The sequence below is a fragment of the Castor canadensis genome, chromosome X, assembly GCF_047511655.1.
Source record: "Castor canadensis chromosome X, mCasCan1.hap1v2, whole genome shotgun sequence".
NCBI classification, from domain to species: Eukaryota; Metazoa; Chordata; class Mammalia; order Rodentia; family Castoridae; genus Castor; species Castor canadensis.
The window spans coordinates 2,044,616-2,072,254 of NC_133405.1; the positions used below are offsets into that span (position 1 = coordinate 2,044,616).

Genomic DNA, 27,639 nt, shown 5'->3' on the forward strand with positions numbered 1-27,639 from the left:
TAGGTCTCGGGCGCTTCTCTTTGCAATGAATGTCATGTGCTGAGCCTCCTATGGAGACACCCAGGACCAAGTGTAGATTCACAGTCCGTTGGGCGTGCCAAACCCTGACTTTTGGCTTTGCGTTTTTCTGGCATACAGGTGCTTTGTTTCTGCTCTGCAGGTCACTTGGGTCATTCATTTACCCTATTTATTTATTTATTTATTTATATTTTGTCTCCCTGTGTAGCTCAGGCTGGCCTCGAACACCACACTCCTTTGCCTCAGCCTCCCGAGTGCTGGGGTGGCAGGAGTGCACCACCATACCCAGCTTGAAGGTCAGTTTAAAGTGACCAAAAGGCCTTGTTGATCCCATCTGCACAAGGGCAGCTGACCTCTTGTCTTCTGGCAGGTGGAAGGGAATCCCTCTCAGGACCTGGATCCTGAGTCTGCCTCTCTGTGGAAAACAGAACCTGTTGTCCCTTGACTTTCCTTTCTCCAAAGTCCATTTTGTGACAACTCCCTGCTCACAATGCCTATTGTGTAGAGAATTTTCGGGAATGTCTCTGATACTTCATTCATGCATTCATTCATTCGTTGGACTGGATCAGGTGTAACTGACTGAGATGGAGAGCAGCCATCTACGGTGTCTCAGAAGGTGTATGAGCACTTCCTGGTTTCCATAGAAAGCTCACTTCAAGGACATGATTGGATGACACTCTGGTTTCTGTGGCAACCGGGGCAAGCCATTCCTTCCTGGTGGCAGGCACGTATCACGAGGACATTCACAGACTGGAGAGATGGAGTAACTAGAAACCTGAGGACGAGTAGGTATCTGCTGTCAAGGTGAGTGAGTGTGAACGTGAGTGTGTTTTGGGAGTTGGGAGTGGTGTGTGTGCTCTTTAATGGGACACTAAGGGCGTCATCACCCAGGCCCGGCTCACCGTCCTGAGGTGACACCTGATGTGTGAGGCCTTTTCACCTGAGTTCTGTAAAGCCAGGGTCCCCCAAAGTATTTTTGGGTCTATGCCTCTGTTTGGCAAGGATTGTCGTGTGTGCCCTTGACGACGGCTACTTTATTCATTTCACAACGCCTTATCGCAGGAAGTTATTCCGTGTGCGCGTGATCTGAGTGTGAAACTTGAAGGCAGTGAGTAATGGGACAAACGGCTGGGACTGGAAGATCCCGTGTAATGTAATGGGCCTAACCCAGGGCTGATCCTGGGAGGCTGGTCGGGAATGAGAGGACGGATTACCTCCCTGTCAGCACACCGCAATTGCTGTTCAGTAGATTAAGCTAAATCGGTATGGCATAAGCACCTTCACGAAGGGTCTGAGTTTTCTGGGTGGGCCTGTGGAACTGTGTGCTGGGGTGTCAGTCTCTTCTACCACAGAAAAGCCTAGGCTTTGTGGGACATGCTGCTGGGGTCTTTGTCAGGATCTGTGCCTTAGGGAGAAGCAGCCTCTAGGTCCAGGGTACTGAAGTCTCTCAGCTCTCAGTCTACTACTACCTGCTGCTCCCTGACTGTGGGACTCTGTCAGACCCATTGTATCTCAACCAGTCAGTCTTCTCTCTCTCTCTCTCTCTCTCTCTCTCTCTTTGTCTCCTTCTCTCTCTGTGTAGGTCTCTGTCTCTCTCTGTGTAGGTCTCTGTCTCTCTCTGTCTCTCACACACACACACCACACCCCTCTATCTCTGACTCTCCATTAACTCTACATCTGCATGCCTACCTATCATACCTCCTCCTGTCCGTAGCTCCATCCATCCATCCGTCTACCCACCCTTTCATCCATCTGCCTACTTACCTATCTATCTCTCTTGAGGGAGAGCAGACGGCTGTCTCCCCATCACTAGAGAGGATGAGCAGAACAGCACAAGCAAGGGCTCTACGCATGCCCATTAGAAGGTGTTTGGGCATGGGCCACAGTATGTGGTGAGAGGAGCAGTTAATAATTTGATCTAGCACATTCCCCTCTTGTTGTCCCTCTGCAGGAGGTATTGCCATTGTAACCTGAAAAATAACTGTCAACGGCATTTTGATTGCCTGTTGAAAGTACTCTGTTAAAGTGTTTCATACTTGAAAAGATGTGGCCAAATGGTAATTCTGAATCACATTTAAATAGGTTGCAAAAATTTATGGCCTTGTAAGTACCTTACAGAAATATACATGTATAAATGGAATAAAATTCCTGAAGCCTGTGGACTCACACCTGCAAAAGAATTCCTGTGTGATTGAATTACAATTGCTTAATAGCCGTCCTAATAGCCGTCCTATTTTGTATATATAAATATTACTCTTACCTCAAATTTTGTTGAAGAGAGAGCATAAGGCATACTAGGAAGGACCAAGGGTTTTTGCTAGTTGAGATAATATGTGTAAATGTTGTATTAGGGGTTTCCCTGTAGGATTTCAAAATCAGCTAAGAATAACATGCACGCTGGAAGCAGAAACACATGCGGGACTGTGTGGAGGCAGTAAGCATGTGTTGCACACATGCACGCCGGGCATCTTGTATTTCTAACAGTGTGTGTGTGTGTGTGTGTGTGTGTGCACGTGTGTATGCACTTGGGGTGTGGTGGGCTTTTGGGTGCTTGAGCACGCCGGCTTAGTTGGGCGAGCTGGATGAGGGGACACTGAAGCAGCTGAGTCACCTGTTATTCCTTCTCACTCTTGCTGTGTGTCCTCAGATGACCCACATCTGTGCTTGACAGCCCAGTACTCTGTGTGCTCAATCAGAGCCCGCCAAACCTGTCCGATCACACACACTCATCCAGGAAAGGTTTATTGCACATTATTCCCCAAGTGAGTCTATTTCTCCCTCATCAGACTGTTCATATTACACCTACGAGCGTATGCGACCAAAGACATGCATACATGCGTTTATGTAGGAAGCAACTTCTTCACAGCCAGGTAGTCATGACCCGAAACATAGCAATGAATTATCATACACGTTTGTACAGTGAATGGATAATAGAGAAAAGTGGAATGCATCCAACTGAGTGTTTAGGGGTGAGAAGGTGGGCAGAGAAGAGTGGTCTGTCTTCTACATTTGTTTTGGTGGTACTGGTGTTTGAACTCAGGGCCTTGTGCTTGCAAAGCAGGTGCTCTACCACTTGAGCCGCACCTGCAGTCCATTTTGCTCTGGTTATTTTAGAGAAGGGGTCTCACAAACTTGGCCTGGAGCCCTGATTCTCCTCATCTCAGCCTCCCAAGTAGCTAGGTTTACAGACGCGTTTCTGTAGTGTTGGAATTTTCGGCAGATATGATTTGGAAAACTTACGGGAACCTTGGGGCAAAGACATTCCCAGATCTAATGCAGGAAAACAGGCGTTCACAAGGAGATGTGTCCCAGTGTGCTCCTGGGTTAGGAACTCTGGCCTCACGTGCCCTGTGTATGAGGGTGCAGTGGGACGTAGAGGCCGTGCTTTGGAAGTACCCACATCCTCACAGTAAGAGGGAGAGGCTGTGATGCTGTGGTGTGTAGACCCCGTTATTTTTCTTCCTGTGCATTTCATCTTCTCTGCAAGCCCAGCTGACGTTATTCGAGAATCAGAGAAACCCTGCTTTTGTTTCTCGCGCACACACAGCACCTAGACTGCTAGTAGGAAAGCCACACGTCCATGGTAGATGCTGTCTGAAAGGAGGAGGCCCCACTGTTCTGAGGGCAGAGACTCGCCTTCAGCCTCCACAAGCAGAGGGAATGGGGTGGAACTGCGGTGAGATGCAAAAGCGGGAAGAAACTAGACATCTCCGTTATGGATGGGATTAGCATTTGACTTCGCTTTCACAAAGCATGTGCTCTGGAGTTGGGAGAGGGAGAGCCAGCACTCGGTCATCCCTTAAGTGGCAATGGTTTCCCATCTGTTTTGGATCTTCCAGGTTCACGTTAGAGGGAACAGGTTGGGGGCCCGGGGGCCCTGAATCCCTGGAAGAACGGTGCAGGTCAGAGGCCCGGAGCGGGACGAAGGGTCTACAGACAGGCAGCCGCAGCCTGGCAGTCCAGAGAGCCAGCTCAGAAACCAGACCTGCTGGGATCCACGTGACCCCGGGTAAGCCTTTTCCACGTAACAATCATTCGCATACCAGCATTTCCCATTGACTTTTCGGGGTGCCGTTTCCTTTGCTCCTCACTGCCTCTGAATATGGCATCTCCCTGATGCCCAGTGCATGTGTGCAGTAGATGTCCTCAGGCTTCCTGGGGTGGGCGGGGCAGAAGTAGCACCCCAAGAAAGAAAACATGGAAGCATCCCTTCAGGGGGCAAGCCCAAGCCAAGCCACAGGCTCCGAGCGTGCAGTACGAGAAATGGGCCCCTGACATGACGGCCACCTGCAGGTCCCACTAGGATGCTGTCCGGTGTGCAGTGTTTACAGCTGGAAGAACAAGTAGGGTTTGCAGAGGTATGGGAGCTCGCTCCTCTGGTGCCTTCTGTATGTTTGCCCCAAGGATGTGCCATTTGCCTGCCTCTCTCTGGAGGACACATTTTTGTATTTCCCTATTTTCTCTCTTCTCAATCTCACTGAGCAGGGGGCTTCTACCTTCCACAAAAGGAAGATTCTTTTCTGACACATTTCTGCTTTCCCTTCTCCAAATTCCAGTGCACTCCTGCATCCCCACTGACGCCCCATGTGCAGGTGTCTCGGCAGACTCAGGAGGGAGGAGAGCTGAAGCAGGCTGCGAGCCCCAGTGGTCCTAGGCCAGAGGAGAGCTGGGTGAGCTGCAGTAGAAGTGACTATGGCAGCCAGGAGCCTCAGGCTCTCTTAATCACCTCCTGCCACACGAGTCCAGTCACGATGGACGCTGCCGAGTACGTCCTGTGCAGATGGAAAGGCCACTTGTGGCCAGCAAAGGTATTGTCCAGATTGGGGACTTCAGCAACAAGTGATAGGGGAGGGCTGTTTCCCCTAGAAGTTGAAGTCCTCTCCACAGATGAAAAGATCCAAGTGAACAGCACAGACATCACGGCCCTCAGTGTGTCTAGAATTGAAGCCCTGGCCTCCTCAGCAGGGATGCCCTTGGCAGTCACTGACCCACCAGGAGTCGCCACATGGAAGGACACTGCCCCATCAGGACAAACAAGGGTGTACAGAAAGGCCCTTAGAGTGGCACTGGAGATTGTGCACGGGAGAATGGCCTTGGGTCAAGAAAGAACACCGCAGGAGCACGGGACCCCTCTGGCGTCCCCAAAGGGACCGGCAGAGCCAGCCCACTCAGGCCCTCGCCTTCGCCCTCGTGGTCACCTTCGCCCTCGTGCTTGCCTCTGTGCCAGCTCTTGCCCTTGCTCCCACCCGTGCCCATACCCTCGCCGTCCCAGGAAACATAGGAAACAGAAAGGGACCCTCCGTAGGAGGCTTGGGCAAAGGGGAGGCCCAAGATCCCTGCTGGTGCGGCTTCCAGAGAAGGAGGATGCCCCGCCTGGTGGGGCAGCCCAGGTGCACACAGCCGTCAGCCCTGGTGCAGCCGAAATGCAAGCAAAGGCATCCCAAAGTACCAGTGCGCCCGCAAACTCCCTGACACCTTTAGGAGCTGCTGGTGAACAGCAGGGCAAGAACAAGGCGGGCCCCTCCACACTTGTGCCCTCAAGTCCCCCCGTGGTGGGGGAGGGCGTGTGGGCTAAGGAGGAGCAGCAGGCCCCCACCGGGCCCAAAGCTCTGAAGGAAGAGGCCTGGGACCCTTGGCCAGGGACTTGGGCTCCTGTGCCCCAAGGGAGCACTACCTTCCTGAGAAGCATGGGGGAGGACCCTGGCGAGGGGGCCTCGGAGCCAGGCTTGGAAGGGGCGGCGGAGTCGCCCGAGTCCCAGAACCCGAGCCTGCATTACTCTCTCCGGATTGCAAACAGGAAAAGGAAGCACCAGCTGCCAGCCTTTGAGAGAGGACGAGCAGAGCGTGCACCTCAGGTGCGCTCAAAGGCTGCTCAGACCTTCGCCAGCATTCCCAAGCTCTGCGGTGGACTAGACGGGCGAACCGTGAGCAGGGCTTTTGGCCAGGAGCCCGGTGCCGTTGACAGAGGAGCGATGGTCTGGTTTCAATTCCAGGATCATCCGTTTTGGCCGGCCGTGGTCAAGAGTGTGAACAAAGCCACCCAGACAGCCAGGGTGCTCTTGATCCAGGCAAGCCTGCGCGGGGACTGCAGGGGCATCCGCGTCCCTCTGCGCAGATTAAAGCCCCTGCACTGCGATGAGAGATTCAAGCTCCTGAGGCGAGCCAGCAGAGCACACCTGCAGGGCTTGAACTGGTGCTTCTCGCTGATTGCCCACTACCGGGAAGGGGTGGCCCGGGGATCTTTCTCAGGCCCCTTCCTGCACTATTACGCCACCGACGCCAGCTACCCAATTCGGAAAGCCATCCAAGAGGGTGACCTGCGAGAGGGTGACTTCCCCAAGGTGAACTATGCCGAGCTGGACGATTCCGAGGAGGAGGAGGAGGAGGAGAAGACATTCCTGGGCAGGAAGGGGCCCTGCAAGAAACTTCTCCCCGACCGGATGAGGGCCGCGTGTGACCGACACAACCAGAAGCTGGTGGACTTCATCGTGAGGAGAAAGGGGGCCGACCCCCACCTCCTGGACATCGTGAAGGGCTGGAAGCCGTCCAGGTGGCTGGCATCCTTTCTGGAGACAAGCAAGTGCATGCTCTGCATCGAGACCTACCTGGAGGACGAGGATCAGTTGTTCACCATGGTCAAACATTTACAAAAGATCTACGAGCACACAGACGAGACCATACTCGCTATGATGAAGGGCGACAAAGTAAGATTCGTGGTGGAAGTTCTGCTGCCAGAAGCAATCATTTGGTCAATTGCCGAACTGGATGGAGTGGATTACAAGGAAGCAGAAGAGAAGTATCTGCAAGGGCCACCTGTGCACGGGCGTGAGAAAGAGCTATTTGACAAGAATATCTTAAAGGAGAGGAGGAGGAGGAGATCAGCAACCGCCAATCAGTCCTTCAGGTCTCCTCCTGCACCGCTAACCTAGGAGAGGGTCCCTTCGCTTCCCTCACCAGGTGGCATGCCTGTCTGTCTGTTGGAAATGTGTTACCCCCTCTCCGTGCCATGTACCCGTGTTGTGCAGATTTGAGTCTCTGTTCTGTTTGGATCCCCCTCTTCGTGTCCCTTCCTTTGTGTGGGCCTCCTTCGTTCCTTGACAGTTCTTGTTCCCACCTCTTCCCCAAGTATTTGGTCCAAAGACTGCAACCGCTCTATGTCCATCTAACCTGCCGGAGGCCTGCTGGCCAGAGTCTCTGAGGAAAACACCACTGCTTCTCATCATCACTTCACCTTTGACACACTTGGCATTTGCCAGTAAGATGTGTGCCTGTTTGCTTGCTACACAAAAAGGCACTGGTGTCAGCTATTCAGCAACAAAAAACTTTGCAGACCTTGTCTATGTTTTCCCAGAAACCTCTGGATCTTTCATTCTTCCGGAGACACATGGATATAAACTGTTGGACTCTTTCTTAAGATAATTCCTGAGTTTTCCCTGCTAGGCCTCTTTTTTACTTTTTTTAAAAGAAAAAAAAAAACAGTTCTGAGGGTTGAAACCAGCGGCAGGGATAGGTTTTCAGTGCCTTCCGGTACATCTTCAAACACCCACTTTGGGTTCCTGGATCTGCTGCTTGCTGTCCATACGGGGTGGGGGAATCATCAGCGTGCAGTGACCGTTTGTCAGCCTGGATTGTTAACTCCGTGTGCCCCTGAAATTCCACCTCTGAGAACGGCCCTTCAAGGGCTGACCGGCTTCCTGAAGCACACAGGCCACTGGCTGTCTTCATCACAGGCCACTGGGTCCTCTTCCCATGGCCTTCTGTCCCCAAGTGCAATGCACCCGGTCAGCCTGTTCAGGGGCTAGCTACTCTGCACCTGGGAGTCCCGGCTGGCTGCCGAGAAGCCCATCCACTGAGGACAAACTGCTGGAAAGCAAGCACTTTCTCCTGGATCCTGAATCCCCTCAGACGAGGTCGTTTGTTTCAAGTCACCTGAGCTTTAGCTGTTGTTCAAGGGCCAAGCTGGGCACCTTCCCACAGCACCTATGCACGCGGGTCAGTCAGTAGAAATGTACACCGGCCGGTCATGCTGCCCGTGCAGTGCATGATATCTGGGGCTGCAAACTGGAGAACAGCCTCTAGAAACAGCCTCCGTTCTGTTCAATGTGCCCCTTTCTGGACATAATTTATGTACTCCATTAAATGATGTGCTGTGAAGCCCACGGATCCTGATACCCCCTGGAAACAGGATGCTTTTGGAGAATAAATGTGAGAGAGCTGGTTTATGTCTACAACTGCCTGTGAAAATAAACACTAAGGGCTTAATAGGATCCGGAGGGCATTTGCTCCGTTCTCATGGCGCTGTGCTATGTGTTCAAGTGGCAGGTCTTTGTAAAATTAGCAAAGTAGCCGTCTGGAGTCACAAGAAAGCCATCGTGTCTTTCACCTTGAACTTCTGCCCCACCATACTTGAGACATTATACATAGAGGAAAATGGATAAATGCACCTCCAAACCCTAGCAGGTCAGAGATTATGACCCTTGCGGTTGTCACTTTTGAAGACTCGTTTTGAATTTCATTCTCATTCTAAATAAACGTTCACAGTCACACTCGGTGTCTTGTGATTTTAGATGTGGATCTCCCCAATCATGTGAGCTCCAGGCCTAACTGACCCCCGCTTTGGCCTCCTGCAGCCCATTTCTGGACTCTCCTTGAGCCATCATCTTGGCTCTGGGAATTAGGAGGACTAGAGCGCTTCCTTGCTCAGCGGGGACCCCTACACCCAGGACAGCAGACTCGAGTTGTCTAGGACACCTCCTTTCTCTGAGTCCAACATACTCCCAACCTCAGCTTTCTCGTGAAGTCATGTTGGTGTCTGGGTTCTAACATGTTCTTTGTTGCCACATTCATTCATTCATTCATTCAGTCATTCACTCGCTTCTTCATAGGTCAGAGAGCAAGCCAGATGTGGATTAAGGCTCTGCTCTGGAAGGTAAACTGCAGGTGCCATAGAAAGGGCTGGAGCTCTTGTGACGCCGGTGACAGTGTAGTTGCTAAGATCACAAGGATGGACTATTTTATACTCTTAGTGAGAAAGCCCTCATGTGCTGACTGACTGCATGTAGTTGGAACCAGACTCCCAGGTTTCCCCACATTTGTGAGGTGAGGTCAGGGGCGTCTGCTGGTTGGGGCAAAGGGAGGACAGCTGGTATCTCTGGGGGGTCATTTACACCTGAGAAGCATTCTTGCCTGGGACAAGCCCCTACTGTCCTCCTCTTCGGATCAGGCTCGTTGAATGGCGTGGAGGTGGCTGTGTGGACTGTGAGATCCCTTCCAGCCTGAGCACTTGCTGAGTCCACTCTTTAGTTGGCAGGTGTGAGGTGTGTTTGTGATGTGGGAAATCCCCACTGTCACTCACTGTAAGGTCTTTTATTAAGGAAAAGAGGAGTTGGGTAAGTTACCTGAAGTCACACAGCTCATAAAGTGTTCAGAACATGTATGTAGTCTTTGTACCTGAAGCTCTATCACCCTTTGATTTATTTATCTGTTATTTAAAAATATTTGTGAAATAAGAGGGGGCACTATCTTAGTTTAACAGGAGTTCAGAGTTGGGTATTGTGTGCATGTCTGTAGTTCTAGGTTGAGGCAGGAGGATGAGGAGTTTGGAACCAGCCTAGGCAACATAGCAAAACCCTATATCAAAAGATAAACTAACAAAGAGAACAAAAAAACCCATGAAAAAACTTTCATTAGAAAGGATAGGATAAAGTCTTAGTGACTTGAGTTTTGCAAAGATTTCTTTATGGCTCAAAAAGTACAAAGTATAAAATTAAAAATCCACACTCTGGAAGTAATTATTTGCAAAACACGTATCTGGTAAGGGCATGTGTCTAGAAGTCTTACAATTTTATAAGAAGACAATTCAAAATGTGCAGGAGATGAACCTGCATTTCATCACAGATATGTAAATGGTCAAACAGGTGCATGGAAAGATGCTCAATATCTTTGGCTATCTTGGAAGTTCAGGTGAAAACCACAGTGAGATAGCACATCCCACCCACAAGATAATAGCAAATGTGGGTGAGTATGTGGAGAAACTGACACTCTCATACAACTGCTGGTATGAACATAAAATAGTGCAACTGTTTGGGAAAACAGTTTGACAGTTCCTCAAAATTTAAACACAGTGTGTTATCATATGACCCAGCATTTCTACCCTTAGTTATATACACAAGAGAAATAAAAACATAGTTGTGTACTGAAACATGTGCACACATGTTCATGGCAACCTTATTTGTCATGGCCTCAAACCGGAAACAAACTAGCTGTCCATTAACAGGTATCAAGTAGGTGTTCTGCTCCATTTATTCGATGGGATACTACTTGGCAAGAAAAAAAATGAAGTACTGATATACACACAAGCACTGCTGGATGAACCCCAAAATAATTATACTGCGTGAAAAGACCAGACATAAACTGTATGAGTCCAGTTATACAGAACTATAGCAAATCCAAGTAATCTATACAGGCAAAAAGCAAAGCAGTGATTGTGAGGAGAGGCACAGGGAAGATCAGGAAGGAGCAGTTACTGGGGGGCATAGGCTGCTTTTGGGGGTGATGGAGGTGTTCACTGTTCTGATAGTGGGGATGGCTTCACAGGTATAGACACGTGTCAAACCCCATCCATTTATACACTTTAAAGCTGTATAGTCCATTGTATGTCTAGTATAGTTCCACAAACCTATTAAAGAAAGCTAAAAAAAATTTCAGCAATCTCCAAATCTGCACTAGGCCTTCATTTCTGGCCTCGATGTTCCCAGGTGGCAGAGAAGGAACAAGCTTAGTCCTCCTGGACACAGAAGGAGGCGCTGTGCTCCTTGGGAATGCCCATGGCCTTCAACCGGAAGCTATTTTTAATATAAGAACATGAGAATCTGCAGATGTGGTGTGGTGATTCATACCTGTAGTTCCAGAACTTGGGAGGCTGAGGCAGGAGGATCACCGAGTTCCATGCCAGATTGGGCTATATAACGAGTTTGAGGCCAGCCTGGGCTGCCTGGTGAGACCCTGTCTCAAAAAACTGAGAGAGGAGAAAGGAGTCTGCAGAACGGATGTCCATGAGGCCCAGAGGGCCCCTTGCTTTGTGCAGTCATAGACCCATTGGGGCTAGCAAGATGAAACCAACAGACTATTGCCATTCAGACCCACACGTTGACACCGCAGATATCAGATCTAGATGACAGTAGTGTATAACCTTGGTGCTTATCAAGGTGAAAATTCAAATTCAGCAGCTTTAACTTACATCAACTTCCCTTTCTAAATTGTAAAATAATTCCTCATGTTTTGAAAAATTGCTCCTCATTTGGAACCAGCTAGTCTAACCTTTTGTATGTGGCATGCCAGGTTCTCTGCACAATAGCTTCAATTGACCTTTTAACTTAGAATTTTGTGAGAGAAACCCCTTTGCCCCTCTCAGGTTTCCCCAACATACCATGTCCTCTCCTTCTTCCCCCCACAATCTGTCCCAACCCAAGCACTTCTTAGCAACCCCCCACCAAAAGTCTCTCTACCTCCTCTTCCTGTCTGGAGCTACCTTCCACACCTACAGTGGTGAGTGTGAATACTGCCTTGTTGTCTGAAGCCTGCAACAGAAAAAATCAGAAGGAAGACTTGGTGGCATTTTTCAAAGAGACTGCTGGGCGCTTTGTTAAGGAATACATCAGGCAGGCCAACCTTCCCTTCCTGGTATCAGAGTCACAGTGTCCATCTGGCCTCGGTTGGCTGTCCATTATCTTGGCCCGAGGATCCTGCACTGGACAAACTGAGGCAGTCCCCCGGAGGAAGGGTGTGCAGAGGAACACTGGCATTGGCTCTGGACTCTTTCCAGCTCCTTGCCGAGAGCCTTTCCTGTGACCTGTAACCCAACAGTTAGTTTAAACCCTCAGAATAGCCCCTCCCCACTAGGGGACCTTCCTTACTTGCAACTAACAGAAATGAGAACAGTCCTACTTTACACTGAATTCAGACAGGACATTTATTTACCAGCTGCATGGAGACACTGTTACAGCACTTACACAACTCTTGAAAAGAATCCAAAGTTTCAAAGGGTAAATGGTCGGAAGGCAAAAGGGTGCAAGATTGGCATCCAGGGAAGTTCTTGGTGAGGGGATGGGAGGGCAGCAGATGGAGGAAGGACTGGAAAGCAACAGGACTTTTCTCAATAGTTTAAGCTTTTACACTTTACTCTTCCTTCCAAAACAAGTGTGAGCCATCATCCCCATTCCCCACACAGCAGGGGGATGAGGCCCAATTCCCAGGCACCATAGGAAGAAAGGTATACGTTCTTTCAAGGCACTCTTTTATTCCATGCAAAACCTGATCAGGATCAGTTCATGCTACATACCCAATTATGGTACCTGAAAGAAATGGCTACTCATAATCACCTTGCAGTGAAAACTGATAAGCAAAAATATGTGCTGTCATTTATCTAGGCAAGCATTTGGTACCCTGGAGTTTTTCAGGGCACTCTAATGACTTGGGAGTTCAGTTTGCCCCAAGGCTTTCTTGGCAGACCCACTTTCTGCTGAAAATGAACGCACACATTCCTTCCTGTAGCAAGTCATCCTTAGGCATAAGACCAAGGTAAAGAACATGCTTATGCTTCAAATAGACTTCATGTCTCTGCTGGAACCAATGGAATGCCATTGTACTGGGGAGAGCCAACTCTACCTCAGTAGAAGCTGGTGACTAGCTTGTAGGAACTGAATCATTCATTCCTAGAGGGACAGAAATGCACACTAGAATGCATGTGATGGAGTCCATGCACACAACTTCCCAGTTGACTGGTTTCCTGTATCTGTGTTAGCCTTAGCAGAGATGGTATGAACCTCAGAAAAAACCAATCTGCCCAATTACTTCACCAGGGACTTAAAACACACTGTTGCTACTACTTCTTTTTCTTCTTGAAAACCCACAGTTGAAGATACTTTGGACTGCCTCCGGGTAAGGCTGAGTCCAATGTGCTAGGAGAACAATACTCATTTCCCATGCGCTCACCAGTGTCAGCACGACACACAGCAGCAGGCTTATGGGGCAGCTTACAGACAACAAGGCAATTATAGAACAAGGGGACAGGAATCCATTGGAGGAGGCTGAGACAAGAGCAAGTTGTAAGAACTCTGGAACTTTCCATAAAACACTTTATATATAAAACATATATCTGCATATGTATGTTGTGTGTTTATAAAATTTCTGGAATTATTCTAGTGACTAGAGCTCCAGGCAGCACTCTCAGAAGGAATCCTGGGTATCCAGGGCTTCCCACACTGTCCTGGCAGAAGGTTTTGAACCACTTCTTCTGGGAGGGAAGTGTAGCTCAGAGTCCCCATGGGTGTTCTCCACCACACTTACCACCTGCCTGCCTTTATGTATGTATGACAAAGTCCCACTCTCCCCTGGGAGTGGAGAGGGCTGGAAAGTGGCTGGCTGACTAGGACACTAGGCTGAGAGCACCAAGGGGAAGAACTTCTGGGCCTCTGGGGACAGCATGGGTGAGATAGGGCAGTGCCTACTGGCAGCTGCCTCTGGCTATCCACAAACTTTCACTTGAGAACTCCCCTTGGCTTTCACTAAAGTGCCATTTAAAAGGGTCACCCTGCCTCTGCAGGGCTGAGGGGAGAAGAGGGGCCAGGCTTGCCACCACACTCATTAGATGTGAGCCTGGAAAGGCCTCCTTTCTCCTGCCTGAGGTCTTTTCAGAGGTTGGGGAAGGAGTGTGTGTGTGTGTGTGTGTGTGTGTGCGTGTGTTGCTGTAGATGCAACCCAGGGCAAGTACTCCACCACTGAGCTACACTTCCCTCCCAGATGAGGGACTTAAATGAGGACTTCTCATTTAAGGAGTGATTCCCTGACATTCTCATATGGCAAAAATCTCCATTTTCAACTTACATTAACCCTGAATACAAAAACATTAAAGCAACAGCACCTGCAATGTTCTAAGAAATGTCATGTGAAAGGCAGCCACCCTGTTGCCCAAATGCAATTCAGGGCTTGCGAAAGTGCAAATCTCTACCCTGCCTTGCTCTCCTCCCAGTAGTCACTGCCACAAGGAGGGTGGCTGAAAGGGGAGCAGCAGATAAATTTGAAGCTTGGAGTGGGGGTACAACAGGCTCTGACAGCCTTTGCTGGGTGGACAGAAAGGACTCTGAAGCCAGGAGCATGGCAGAAGTCCGTTACCACATATTGCCCAGAGCCCACTCTTAGGAGGGACCATGGGAAAAGGCTCCTCTACCAAAACCAAGAAGCTCAGGATCCCTGGGTCTTATCCTTTCTGCAGGGGCCAGGCCAGCCACTTCCCAGAACCCCACCTCTGAGATGATGGGGCTAGGTGCAGCTCCCCCAAAAAGCAGCAGAAGGCGCCTGGGCAGGGCGCAACCCGCTATCTTTCCCCGGAGGCCTGTAGACCTTTTTGGTCAGGGCTAAGGGACAGCTGGGTGCCCTGTGCCTTCTGGCAAAGCAGCAGGCTAACTTTAGAGCCCCATTTGTAAGCTCTAAGTGGATTAAAGTGCTTTTAGTATCTTCTACCTGGAAACACTAACAACTCTTCGGGGAAGGTGAACAACCCACCCACGAGCGAGGGCATAGGCCATCCATCCCTCTGTAAACTCAAGCGCGCCCGGAGCGGGCTCTGCGCGGCTGCTTGCGACCCGAACCGGACCGCGATCCAGCAGCTGGGAGAGCGACTCGGCATACGCAAGTCGCTCACCTGGCGCCTCTCGGCACGCACACGTGGCCTGCGGTGGGCCCAGGGACAAGCAGGTGGGCCCGGGACAGTCCCTATGCGGCAATTGCAACATCAAGGACTGGGGGAGGGAGGGTCCGCACTTTCCACCCACTGGGGAAGGAGGGGCAGACTGCACTCGGGGAAGGGCGCGCCCTCCCACTAGGAGTCACCGCCCTGTCTCCCGCCGAAGGGACAGGCTCTGTCCTGGGTCTTCTCAGGGCACAGGAGGCCGGCACTGTGGCCACCGTCGCTTCCCTCGATGGGTGCAGCTTGCAGATGGTGGCTGAGCGGTGACGGTGACTTCCCCTCCACAGCTGCCGCTCTCTGGCCGCCCACATGGGGCTTCTCGCCGCCCTGGGCGCGCAGGTGGCCACTCAGCTGTGACTTGCTCTCGAAGGCCTGGCCGCAGTGCCCACACACGTGGGGCTTCTGGCTGCCACGGCTCGGCCGCGGCTCCGCGGGGCTGCCCTCCCCTCCCTCTTGGGGCCGCGGCCCGCGCGGCCCCCGCCGCTGCTCCAGCAGCATGCACCCGCGCCGCAGCCCCTTCCCGCGGCCCCGGCGCTCGGAGGCCCGCACCCCGCCGTGCACCGCCTGGTGCTTGAAGAGGTTGGCTCTGCGGCTGAAGGCCTTGCCGCACTCGCTGCACTCGTACGGCTTCTCGCCGCTGTGCACCCGCCGGTGCTGGCTGAGGCCAGAGCGGCCGCGGAAGGCCTTGCCGCACTCCTGGCACGCGAAGGGCTTCTCGCCGCTGTGGCTGCGCTGGTGGTGGATGAGCTGCGAGACGCCCTTGAAGGCCTTGCCGCACTCGGGGCAGGCGTAGGGCTTCTGGCCGCTGTGCGTGCGCTGGTGCTCGATGAGGTTGGAGCTGCGGCTGAAGGCCTTGCCGCACTCGCTGCACGCGAACGGCCGCTCGCCGCTGTGGATGCGCTGGTGCTCCAGCAGCGCGAAGCTACGCCGGAACAGCTTCCCGCACTCGCCGCAGGCGAAGGGCTTCTCGCCGCTGTGGATGATCTGGTGCTTGATCAGGTTGGAGCTGCGCGTGAAGGTCTTGCCGCAATCGCTGCACGCGTAAGGCTTCTCGCCGCTGTGGATGCGCTGGTGCTCCAGCAGCGCGAAGCTACGCCGGAACAGCTTCCCGCACTCCCCGCACGCATAGGGCTTCTCGCCGCTGTGGATGATGCGGTGCTTGATCAGGTTGGAGCTGCGGCTGAACGATTTCCCGCACTGCTGGCACAGGTACCGTTTATCCGCGCCCTTGGAGCGCTGCTGCCGTAGAACGGGATTCTGCTGGAAGCCATGGGGACTTCTCTGGGCTGGCGCTCCTGAGGTATCACCTAGCTGTGGAGGCGACCTCGCCCCCTGGCCTTCCTTTCCGCTAAGAAGGTGAGTCCCTGGGAGTCCTCTTCCAGACTGTCTCGACTTTGAAATCGGCGTCTTGCTCTTTACCCTGTCACCTGCAAAGACAGAGCGCTCCAACCAGTGCCACCCCTCCCTTTTGGTCTCTATTGAGGGTTTTGCTCTTCACTCTCATGCCAAGGCTGGGAAGAGCTGAGCAGGACATGGGAATGTCGGGAGGAGCAAGATGACCTCAAGGTAGAAAACCATCATACCGGCTGATGAGAGAACAAACAGAAAGGGAAGGAGGGGAGGCTCTCCCTTCCCCACCAGGAAGAGAGGGAAGCCCTGGAGAGGCTGCCAGCTGCCAGTAAGGAGAATTTCCCGCCCAAGGTGACCAAGCACCACACCATCCTCAGGCAAGCAGGCTGAGGATCCCTCACTCACCTGCGTGTGATCCCGTCACAGCTCCAGTTCTGCAGAGGTCTGCTACCCAGGGCCCCTCCCCTTGCTCCAGCCTGGACACCAGGTGAGGCTTAGAGAAGGCAAATCCTGTTGATGGAAACAGAAGGTCAGCACCACTCTAGTTAAGGACAGTCATTCCTGAGATAACAGAGAACAAGGACCTCTCTAGGAAGTGCCACTGGGAAGGTCCAGAGAAAGGTCGCCTATACGCTTCAAAAGCTGCCCTGTTTCACAATCCAATTCAACTGAGACTTCTGGAAGTCTCCCTGAAAGAGACATGTCCCTATCTGTCTGGTAAGGGTCAGAGAGTACAGGGTCAGATTACAGAGGTGAAGTCTGTAGAGTGGGAAGGCAGAAAGGGAGGAGGACTCAGTATCAAACGCCCCCCCAACCCCAAATGCAGTGGGGTGCCGTGGAGGAGCTACCTCTGTATTTACAGTCCATTCTTGGCAGCAAGGAAGATGCCTGAGAAGAGGAAGGCCAGAACTGGGCTGCATCTGACAATACGCTGGGCTACCTGGTAGGAACAGGCCCATTCCTGGGCTCTTGTCTTAGAGGCAGAAGGCAGGCACATCAATGTCACTTACACTCTCAGTGCTTCCGAGCTCTCTCCTGCCCAACCAGCCTGTGAATCTTGGTTTTCGCCCTTTAATTGGCAAAAATGACAACTTTTGTAGGTGTGATAAAGGTGGGAGATGGGGAGCATGTTAGGAGAGCTGCCCACTTGTAGTTACCCCAGCTCCTTTATAGATTTCCCTAGGCTTGAAAACCAAGGGTACCGCCTTGCCCTCCCATAGGATCTCCTGGCTGATTCAAGAAAAAGATGGTGCTAAATTCTATATAGGAGGATGAGTGTAAAAGTATGCATTTAAATATTCCAGTATAATTGGCACCTGTCCTTAAAAGTAGAAAGATGTTTAGTCAATCCATGCTTTTAAATGTAAAATTAGTCTGATGGGATGTTACAAGCCCACACATTTACCTAAAGCATTTATAGGTCCAAACCATTTAGCTGAAAACTCCTATTGAGACCATAGCTGGATTATAACAGTTACTGGTTGGATGGAGAAATGCATGTATTCTTGGGCTCATAGTAACAAGCAAGGAAATTCATAAAGAAATTGAGTCCAGAGACAGATAGGTGGGATTAGATGTGTGTATATGGTGGGGTCACTTACCCAGTGACACCAAATGGCTGTAGTTCTCCAGCATCACCTGCTTGTAGAGGACCCTTTGTTTAAGGTCCAGAAGTTTCCATTCTGTCTTTGTGAAGGACACAGACACGTCCTCAAAAGATATTGGCACCTAAAATAAACCAGTCTGGTTGTTGTAAGGAATTCAGGTTCCCGGATTCCAGGGTGAGCTAGCAGCAATAAAACATGGGGTGCCTCTGCCATTGGAGAATTCAGCAAGTAGGGGAGGCTCAGCTGCAAGCATTATTCAGGAAAGAGGAGCTGATGGAAATTGGATGGTTAGTGGAGTGGAAGTCAGGAAAGGCTCATGATGCTCAGGGTGGCCTAAGCTCTCCCCTGGCTGGAGAGGCGCAGGTCCATATGGAGGGGCAGAAGGAGAACTGCTAAGGGGAGATGTTAGGGCATCAACAGAGGGACACCCACTCACCTTGGGCCTTGTTCTCAGGAGGATGGCTGCCATTGCCAGAGCTCTGCCACACCGCCGTTGAGATGCTGAGGGAAGTGCAAAGAGCCTTGGTGAGACTAGGTCAACTTGGGGTAGCCACTGGCTGCTCAGAAGCCAACTGTGACTTGTTTCAAAACCTGTTTGTTTATTCTTGTCGAATGGTGCCAAACAAGGCTGGGCTGTGGTAAGCCTGAGTGAGATGGGGCAGGGAGAGAGGAGTGATCTGTTCCTAAGCGGCCCATGGGCACAGTGCCTGGGCATCCACTGCCTGCAGTCTCCTTTCAGGGAGAGGCAATGGGCCTTCTCACTCTTGTCACTTCACTGAGTCTCCTGACCATTGAACCTTCCAAATGGTTTCCTGGAGCTGCCATAACAAAGCACCACACACTGGGGTAGGGGAGGCTTAAGACTGCACATGTGTACGTATTCTGTCTCAGTTCTGGAGACCAGGAGTCAGAGATTTAGTTGCTGGCAGGCCCCCCCGCCCAGGTCCTTCCTTGCTTCTTCCAGCTTGTAGTGGTCACCAGCAATCCTTGGCTTGTGGCTGCATTACTGAATTTCTGCCTGCATCTTCACATGGCTGTGTTCAGTCTGTGTATCTGGCTCCAAATTTCTCTCATCTTATAAGTACATCAGTCATTGGATGCTTTACTTCAGTATAACCTCATCTTACCTTGATTACATCTGAAAATATCATATTTCTAAATAAGGGTACTTTCACAGGTAGCTGGAAAGAGAACATCAACGTATCTTTTTTCTTTGAGGGAGGACACAACAGAGCCCCCAATACATTCCCAAACTGGGCTTCTAGGCCCTCTTCTCTCCCAAATTGGTGGGCCATCAGCCAGGGATCCCATACCTACTTCTTGTGCAGGGAGCCTGCCTGACCAGCCTTTCTTTCTTTTTTCATTTCATTCCTTTCCTTAGCTCTCTTTCCGTCTTCCCAGCACCCCCAGTCCCAGCTTTCCAGCTATTCCTGGGAGCTCCATTGCTGATCCCATTTCTCCTTGGGTCTGGATTCCTATAGAAAAACTCCAAATGCACATGTATGACCTCCACCTGCAAACTGAGACTGGCTAGCAAGCACAAAGAGAGCAGCAGGCTGGTGGGAGGCACAGTAAAGGAAGGACCTACAGGAGCAGGGGAAGGGCTCTCTGAAGGCGTGATTATCAGGTGGAGAACTAAAGGTTGCAAGTGTGCCAAGACAGTAGCATGCTTGGGGCACATACCCTAGCCCTCAGGGGGCCTGAGCTCGTGTTTGTATTGGTGAGAATTGAGAGGGTGGGCACACAAGAGAACAAGTGTGAAACAGACAAACTGGACAAAAATCAACTCAACTTGGCCTCCGACTTCCTCACATCAGTTCTTTTTTTTTTCAGTGGTACTGGGATTTGAACTCAGGTCCTACACCTTGAGCCACTCCGCCAGCCCTTTTTGTGATGGGTATTTTTGAGATAGTGTCTCATGAGCTATTTGCCCGGACTGGCTTTGAACCCAAATACCCCTGATCTCTGCCTCCTGAGTAGCTAGGATTACAGGCATGCGCCACTGGTGCCTGGCTTCACATCAGTTCTAAATGGCAGAAGAGTCAGGTGAAAGAGCAGTTGCTCCAAGAATGTTACTTCTATCTCACTTGAGACCAACAACATGAAGGTCCTGCTTGGAGAAGCAGAGAAACCAGGCAGTACCTAGGAAGGGGAGTGGATCAAGAGATCTTTTATTTATGTTCTGATTGGTGGCTATAGCTTGTTTGTGTCAACAACAAGACCACATGAGAGGGAGAGAAGACAGGGTCCCAGGAACATGGGAACAGCCATAGTATTCACTTGGCATTTAAATCACTTCCAAATCCCTTACCATCCATGATGTGAACTGTCAATCAACATTGACTAAAAATAAAGTCATGTTTCTGATAAGGACATTTATATTAATTAGAAAAAGGATCCATTAAGATGGAAGAGAGGCCAGACCCATTAGGTGAAAGACCGAGGGAGATTGGGGCATTGCACATCAAAATGTTATGCCCTGGTTGCTGGTGGAAAGAGAGAACGCTAACCTAATTGTGGAGCAGAGGGCGGCCCAGACCTGCTGCCAGGAAGCAAGGAAAGGACTCTCACCAAAGCCATCTGACTGCATCCTAATGTGGCCTTTGCAATCAATGTCTAGTGTTCAGAGGATCATGGGGACAGAGTCACCAGTTAAACACGATAAGGAAGCCGCCTGCCGGATCTAGGTGGGCTCTTCCACAGAGCAACTGGCCCAGTCTCCTCTGAAAATCAGTGTCATGGGGAAAAAGAAGGCTGGGGAGGAAGACCCTTCTAGATGAAAAGAGTTTAAGGGGCACAACACCCAAACACAACAGGGGTCCTCCGTTAAGATGCTGACATGAATGAAAGAGTCATCAAGGGCACTGAGAATGATGCGAGGCCAGTGACTATGCAGTGGCCATCAGAGGACAGTAGGTGACCTTTAGTGCTCATGTGTTGGGTGGATAATGGCACTGGGTCTTGGAAAAAAACGTCCTTTTAAAGAAATGTATATTGAAGCACTTGAGGAAGAACTGGCATGAACCCACTTTAAACCATTCCAGAAAAACAAAGCAAAACACCAAACTGAAAAGGATGAAAGAAATAAGGCAAGATGGTGGCTGTTGCTAAGCCTGGGAGGTAGGGACCTGGGATTCATTAGACTATTCTTTCTGCTGTCTGTACAATTTATAGTGCTTGCTAGAGTTTGGATCTTAAATGTCTCTTAAAGGCCCATGTGTTTGAGGCTTGGTCCCTAGGAGGATGGTACTGGGAGGTGATGAGACCTTTAAGAGGTCATTGGGAATCAAGGATCTTAATGTCAGACCACAAACTCTAAAGTTGATACAGGAAAGAGTAGGAAATACTCTGGAGTTAGTAGGTATAGGTAAGAACTTTCTCAATGGAACCCCAGCAGCACAGCAACTAAGAGACAGCATAGATAAATGGGACCTCATAAAACTAAAAAGCTTCTGTTCATCAAAAGAAATGGTCTCTAAACTGAAGAGAACACCCACAGAGTGGGAGAAAATATTTGCCAGCTACACATCAGACAAAGAACTGATAACCAGAATATATAGGGAACTTAAAAAACTAAATTCTCCCAAAACTAATGCACCAATAAAGAAATGGGCACATGAACAAAACAGAACTTTCTCAAAAGAAGAAATTCAAAAGGCCAAAAAACACATGAAAAAATGCTCACCATCTCTAGCAATAAAAGAAATGCAAATTAAAACCGCACTAAGATTCCACCTCACCCCTGTTAGAACAGCCATCATCAGCGATACCACTAACAACAGGTGTTGGCGAGGATGCGGGGAAAAAGGAACCCTCTTACACTGTTGGTGGGAATGTGGACTAGTACAACCACTCTGGAAAAAAATTTGGAGACTACTTAAAAATCTAAACATTGATCTACCATTTGATCCAGCAATACCACTCTTGGGGATATACCCAAAAGACTGCTACTCCAGAGGCACCTGCACATCCATGTTTATTGCGGCACTATTCACAATAGCCAAGTTATGGAAACAGCCAAGATGCCCCAGCACTGACGAATGGATTAAGAAAATGTGGTATCTATACACAATGGAATTTTATGCAGCCATGAAGAAGAACGAAATGTTATCATTCGCTGGTAAATGGATGAAATTGGAGAACATCATTCTGAGTGAGGTTAGCCTGGCCCAAAAGACCAAAAATCGTATGTTCTCCCTCATATGTGGACATTAGATCAAGGGCAAACACAACAAGGGGATTGGACTATGAGCACATGATAAAAGCGAGAGCACACAAGGGAGGGGTGAGGATAGGTAAGACACCTAAAAAACTAGCTAGCATTTGTTGCCCTTAACGCAGAGAAACTAAAGCAGATACCTTAAAAGCAACTGAGGCCAATAGCAGAAGGGGACCAGGAACTAGAGAAAAGGTGAGATCAAAAAGAATTAACCTAGAAGGTAACACCCACGCACAGGAAATCAATGTGAGTCAACGCCCTGTATAGCTATCCTTATCTCAACCAGCAAAAACCCTTGTTCCTTCCTATTATTGCTTATACTCTCTCTACAACAAAATTAGAAATAAGGGCAAAATAGTTTCTGCTGGGTATTGAGGTGGTGGGGGGGGACAAGGAGGGGGCGGAGCGGGTGGTAAGGGAGGGAGTGGGGGCAGGGGTAGAAATGACCCAAGCATTGTATGCACATATGAATAATAAAAAAATAAAAATTAAAAAAAAGAGGTCATTGGGAGTGTGCCCTCAAAGTGGATAGTGACACCCTTGTGTTTCTCTTTTTCTCTTCCTTTTTTTTTTGGCTTCTGTGTGATGAGGTGACTGATTTTGCTCTGGCATGACAATCATGGGCTGAAAGCTGAAAATCTGTGAGCCAAAACAACCCTCTTCTGCTCTTTATAATCTGATTATCCCAGGAATTTTCTTACAGTAACAGAAAGCTGACTAACAGTGTTCACAATTAAAAGGAAAAAAGAGCTACTTTGATGGTTCCTCAATGAGTTAAATACAGTTACCATATAACCTAGCAATTGTACTTCTGGCTATGTACTCAAAAGAATTGAAAACATGTGTTCACACAAAAACTCATACACCCATGTTCACAGCAGCACTAGTCACAATAGCCAAGGTGGAAACAACCCAAATGTCCATCAACAGATGAATGGATAAACAAAACGTGGTCTATATAAACAATGGAATATTATTTGGCCATAAAAAGGAAGGAAATTCTGACACATGCTACATGTGGATGAACCCCAAGGACATTTTGCTGAGTGAAAAAAGCCAGACACAGACACAAAAGGCCACATATTGTATAATTCCATTTATATGATGTAACACAGTATTTCACAAGAGCTGTCTTGACCTAGTTTTGAAGCTGTGGCTGAAAACTCTTCTCTCTGTCCTTTGTAGATAGTTTTTTAATCCCCCATTCCCACCACTTCCTATATCAGAATTTTACCCTCTGTAGCAAGTAAACACACACCCCAACTGCCTCCTTATTGGGTTCCCACTCTAGGACCAGCTCTTACATAACTAGAGACAGCCCCCATCCCCAGAGCCCACAAAATTCAACTTAGCCAATCCACAGGGAGCCACTCTTACTCACAGGCCTTGCATAAGTTGCCTCTACAGTTCCAGATTGCTGTTACCCTGTCCCCAAGTGTACCCCTCTGTGTGGCCCCATGTGATAGTCTTCTCTCGTTCAGAGCTGCAAATAACAGTTCTTTCTGCTTTTCATCTGTCTCAGTGTCACTGTGTGGTGAGCCACCATCCAAAAAAATCTTTACATTTTAGAAAATATATTAGATGTCCAGAATAGGTAAACCAATAGGCAGAAAGCAGAGTGCCAAGGTCTGGGGTCTGGGGGTGAGGGGGGCCTGGTGATTTCCTCATGGGGTAATGAAAATGTTCTGTAACTAGACAGAGAGGGTGGTTGCACAACACTGTGAATTGTTCTTTCCACAATGGTGAGTTTTATGTTACGTGAATCGCACCTCAATAAAAAAGGAAGGGCAAGAGATGCTACTGTAATCATTTGGCTGTCCACAGGCCACATATTTCATTACGACACACTGTCAGACATTGGACACCTTACAACACTAAAGGTGCATGGGGAAAAATTACTGAAAATTGCAAGTGTTTTAAGATAAAACTATTGTTTTGGAAAGCAGCTTAAGCTTGTTTCTTTTGCTACCCTAACGGTCCTGCAAGGTTTCTGTCCAATTTGGAAAAGTTGGAAGGAGGAGACAGCAGTCTTTAGTCCTCCCCCCCACCCATGAAATGGGAGGAGGGAGAAAGCTGCTGGGCTGTGACTGCCTGAGGGAACACCCATGGACTGGATTCCACCTGCAGATGGAGATCAGCGCTGCAGTTCAACAGCAGGAGGCTCAGTGGAGCTGCCTGCCACACCAGGCAGCTGCACACAACAGAGTCTGTCCTTGAGACCTACTCCCTGAAAGTCAGCCATAATTTCAGCTTCTGCAAAGAGACATGACAAGTCCTGTTCTCACAGACCCAGACCTGAACCCTGGGACCCTCAGGCAGGCGAGGTGGCGTTCCTGAGTGTGGGCATAAGCAAGTTCCTGAAGGGAGCTTGGCAGAATTGGAGAGCAGCTTCCTCCCACTGGACTGGCAATCCCCTTCGAACTTCAGGGCTTCCAGAGCACAGAATAAGCTGAAGGACGATTCTAGGTCTTGATGCTCAGGTTTTCCACAACACAACACTGGGCACCCAGTGTCAGACCTGGGCCTCCGGTAAGAAGCCAAGGCCAACCAACGTATGTATCCAGCAGTCTGTTCCTGCACTGGTCCGCCTCTGCAAGGGGCCTGTGCCCTCAGGCCAGCAGCAGACACCCCCACCCCTGCTTGTGGTGAAGCTGGGTGTGCTGGGCAACCCCACTAGGGGCCGGGAGGGAGGAGGGGGGGGTAAGAAGCTGGCTGCCCCTCTGCACACCACCACTAGGTGGGGCACTTTTCCCAAACAAAGAAAAGAGAAACCAACCAAAACAACATCAAGAAAAGCATTCAAAATCCTGCTCAGTCAGATTAGATGGGAGAATTTGGACTTTTTTTCATCCCCGAGGAAGGACACACAGGGCTACTTAGGCCGTAATTTTCTTGGGGGTACAGCAGCTCAAAACCCCAACCTCTTCCTTTCAGCCTTATCAGCTTTTCCTGCCTTGAGGCCCTAGTCACCTGTCATCACCACCTGGTGGGATAGCCAGAGAAGGAGAGCTAAGGAGCTCAGAACTGAGGGCCAGAGGACCTGGGTGCCCCCACGGCCCAGCCCCAGGAAGACTCTCCATGCAGCCTTCTGGAGAGCTGCCCTACAACTGCTCTGTCCAGGCCTTGCCCTGGTTGGGGACAGATGCCGGCTTAGACACAAAGAGGGCCACCAAGGCTGCTTGCTGAGGGATCCTGAGGACAAATGGGCTGGATCCTGCCCTTTTCTGTCCACAGTCCTCCTGGGGATGCCCACCTCACCCAGAGTAAACCCACATGACCCTTCCTGACTCCTTCCTCTGCTCCAGTTATACCAGCCTCCAAGCTTTTCCTTCCTCAAGCCAGACCAACTCCTGCCTCGGGGCCTTTGCACTAGCTGTTCTCTCTGCCTGAAATGTTCTTCCAAAGCACAAGCACATGGGTCACTCTTTTACCATTCTCAAGTCTGCAGAAATGTTGCCTTAGAAATGAGACTTACACTTGCGATTGGGTCTCTCTTCCCCAGTTCTTGCTAACTTTTAACACATTGTATAATTGCTAATTTAAAACATTTTTTGCTTATTGTTTGTGTTCAGCCAACCAAAAGTGGAACCACAGAGCAGAGATTTTTGCTGCCTTGTTCCTTGATAGCTCTCAGATGTCTGAAACAACCTGGCCCATAGTGGGACTTGACAGATATTCGTTGGGTGGAACGAGTCATAACTAGCCCTGCAGGGAAGCGCTGGGCATGGTTCCCTGCTCAGCTCAGCTCAGCTCAGCTCGGCTCACTCCCTCCGTCCTTCTCCACCTTCCATTCAGCCCTGACTTCCTCTTCCTTGGCTTGGCGAAGCTTATTGCCCTTTCCGGTTTGGGTGGCATGTCCAACACAACAGGAGCCACTGAGCAACCCCCCCACCACAGCCATGGGAGCATGGTTTGGGGAGCCCTACCCACGTCTGGGACCTTCAGGGCCTGTGCCTGTGGACAGTTTTCCAGGTACCCCTGGGTAACAGTGCCACGACCTCACAACGCCAGCCTGCCTGGAGTTCCCACACCCAGAGGGTGCAAAATCCAAAGTTTCCCAGCGGATCAGCGACGGGGTGATTTTCTGCCACCCCCAGGACCAGCGGCTGAAAATCAGAGGAGCGAAACGGGAAACATGGGCTGCAGCTCCCTGGGCGCCCAGCTCAGGCCGGCCCTCTCCCCTGGCGCCCCAGGAAGGGGGCAACCCGAGAGCCAGCCCCAGCTGCTCTCCGCACTCGCCCTCCTCCCAGAATGTCTCCAACAGTCGCCGCCACTCTTCCTGCCACCTCCCTCGCCGCCTGTGCCAGCCCTTCAGCACCCTTGCTGAGAGGGGCCTAGGACCCGCTCTCCCGCATCCCTGCCCAGCCGGAATACCTGGGCTAGCGGGGTAGCTGGGACTGTCCGCCTCCCCTGCGGTCCCCTGACAGGCCTGAGGCCAAGGCTGCCGCCTCCGAGAAGCCCTCCGGGGTGCTGTCCCCAGGAGGCTGGGGGCTCGCCCAGCCAGGTCTCGACTTCTCCTCGGGGCACTGCTCAGGAGACGCGTCCTAAGCGGCGGCTGTCGGTCAGTCCGACCCGCCGGCGCTGCAGAGCAGGGCGGTAAGCGGGCGGGGCTGGGGCGGCGGCGGCGTGGGAACGGGGCGCGGGGGGGGGGGGGACACGGAGCATGCGCGGCGCTGCGGGAGGGCGGCCCGGCCAGCGCCAGCCCCACGGGGGCGTCTGGTCTCGTTCCCCACGCACCCCGGGGCACTTCCGCTTCCCGTCTGTGCAACTCCGAGGGCTTGGGGTCTTAGTGGTCACGGGACCGTAGTTTAACCTGAAGGAGACATCATTGGCCGAGCAACTCCCATGGACCAAACCCCAGGGCCTTAAGTCCATCCATTCACCCATCCATCTCTCTGGGGTCCGTGGGGCCTCTGGGATATCTAGCATCAAGTAGCCCCGCCATGGTCTCCAGGAAAGGACCACCTCTCATGACGTGAAAGGGCAAGGATCAGAAAGTGGGGGTGGGGCATGAAAGGGGACTTGGGAGACAGCTTTGGGGAGACTGAGAAGAGGAAGCCAGGAAGTGCAAAAAACGAAGACCTGCCAAGTGCAGGGTCTTTCTCTCAGGTTGCCCCACGTGATCAGCAAGCCAGTTTCCAGGGTGGGCATTAAATGTTTCCATTTTCTGACAGGAGATCGCCCACGTGGTGAAACCAGGATGGAAATCCAAGGCTGACTCAGACACTACTCTGTGGACAATTATGAGTTCCTTCAAGAAGTTAGGAGTATGAAAAAGACTAAAAGAAGGAAAGCAAAGGAAGCGCAGCCATGCTACATGCTCTAGATCTGTCTGCTGGGAACTGCCCCCCACCCCCACCCCCACCCCCACCCCCAGACTGACCTGGGGTTCTTGTCTTCAGGTGGCCCTGGGCTCTGACCAGCACAGCTTAGCTCACAGCAAGGAACACTCGGTTGGCCTGTGCTCCCAGCACGAAGGCTACCTGTCCCAGGCTTGGGTGGAAGGCTGGATACCCACTCAGGGTGCTTCTGCCTGTGGGGAGTGCAGATGGAACGGGGCCAAGTACAAGCACAGCTTCAGGGCCCCTTCCCTGGAACAGAGGCCCTGAAGCCCAAGATGCCTGCTCCCTGGGGCACTGGCTGGGCAGCTCCAGGACTTGGCTCCTGAAGGGCAGTGGGGCAATGGTGGCTTTGTCCAC

The 27,639-nt window shown here is 50.9% G+C and overlaps 2 protein-coding genes across 2 annotated transcripts; one reads left to right on the forward strand and one right to left on the reverse strand.

Moving 5' to 3' along the window:
* Positions 1-5,431: 5,431 nt before the first annotated feature.
* On the forward strand, positions 5,432-6,947 carry LOC109674925 (PWWP domain-containing DNA repair factor 4-like). The gene has a single exon (XM_020151786.2). It carries the CDS (start codon positions 5,442-5,444, stop codon positions 6,945-6,947), a length of 1,506 nt encoding a protein of 501 aa, XP_020007375.2. The 5' UTR covers positions 5,432-5,441.
* A 4,585-nt stretch (positions 6,948-11,532) lies between these two features.
* Zfp92 (ZFP92 zinc finger protein) lies at positions 11,533-26,549 on the reverse strand. Its single transcript, XM_074062545.1, has 5 exons — positions 26,315-26,549; positions 18,158-18,222; positions 17,716-17,842; positions 16,520-16,624; positions 11,533-16,191 (listed from the first exon to the last, which is right to left on the reverse strand). Exons 2-5 carry the CDS (start codon positions 18,188-18,190, stop codon positions 14,897-14,899), a joined length of 1,560 nt encoding a protein of 519 aa, XP_073918646.1. The 5' UTR covers positions 18,191-18,222; positions 26,315-26,549; the 3' UTR covers positions 11,533-14,896.
* Positions 26,550-27,639: the final 1,090 nt, after the last annotated feature.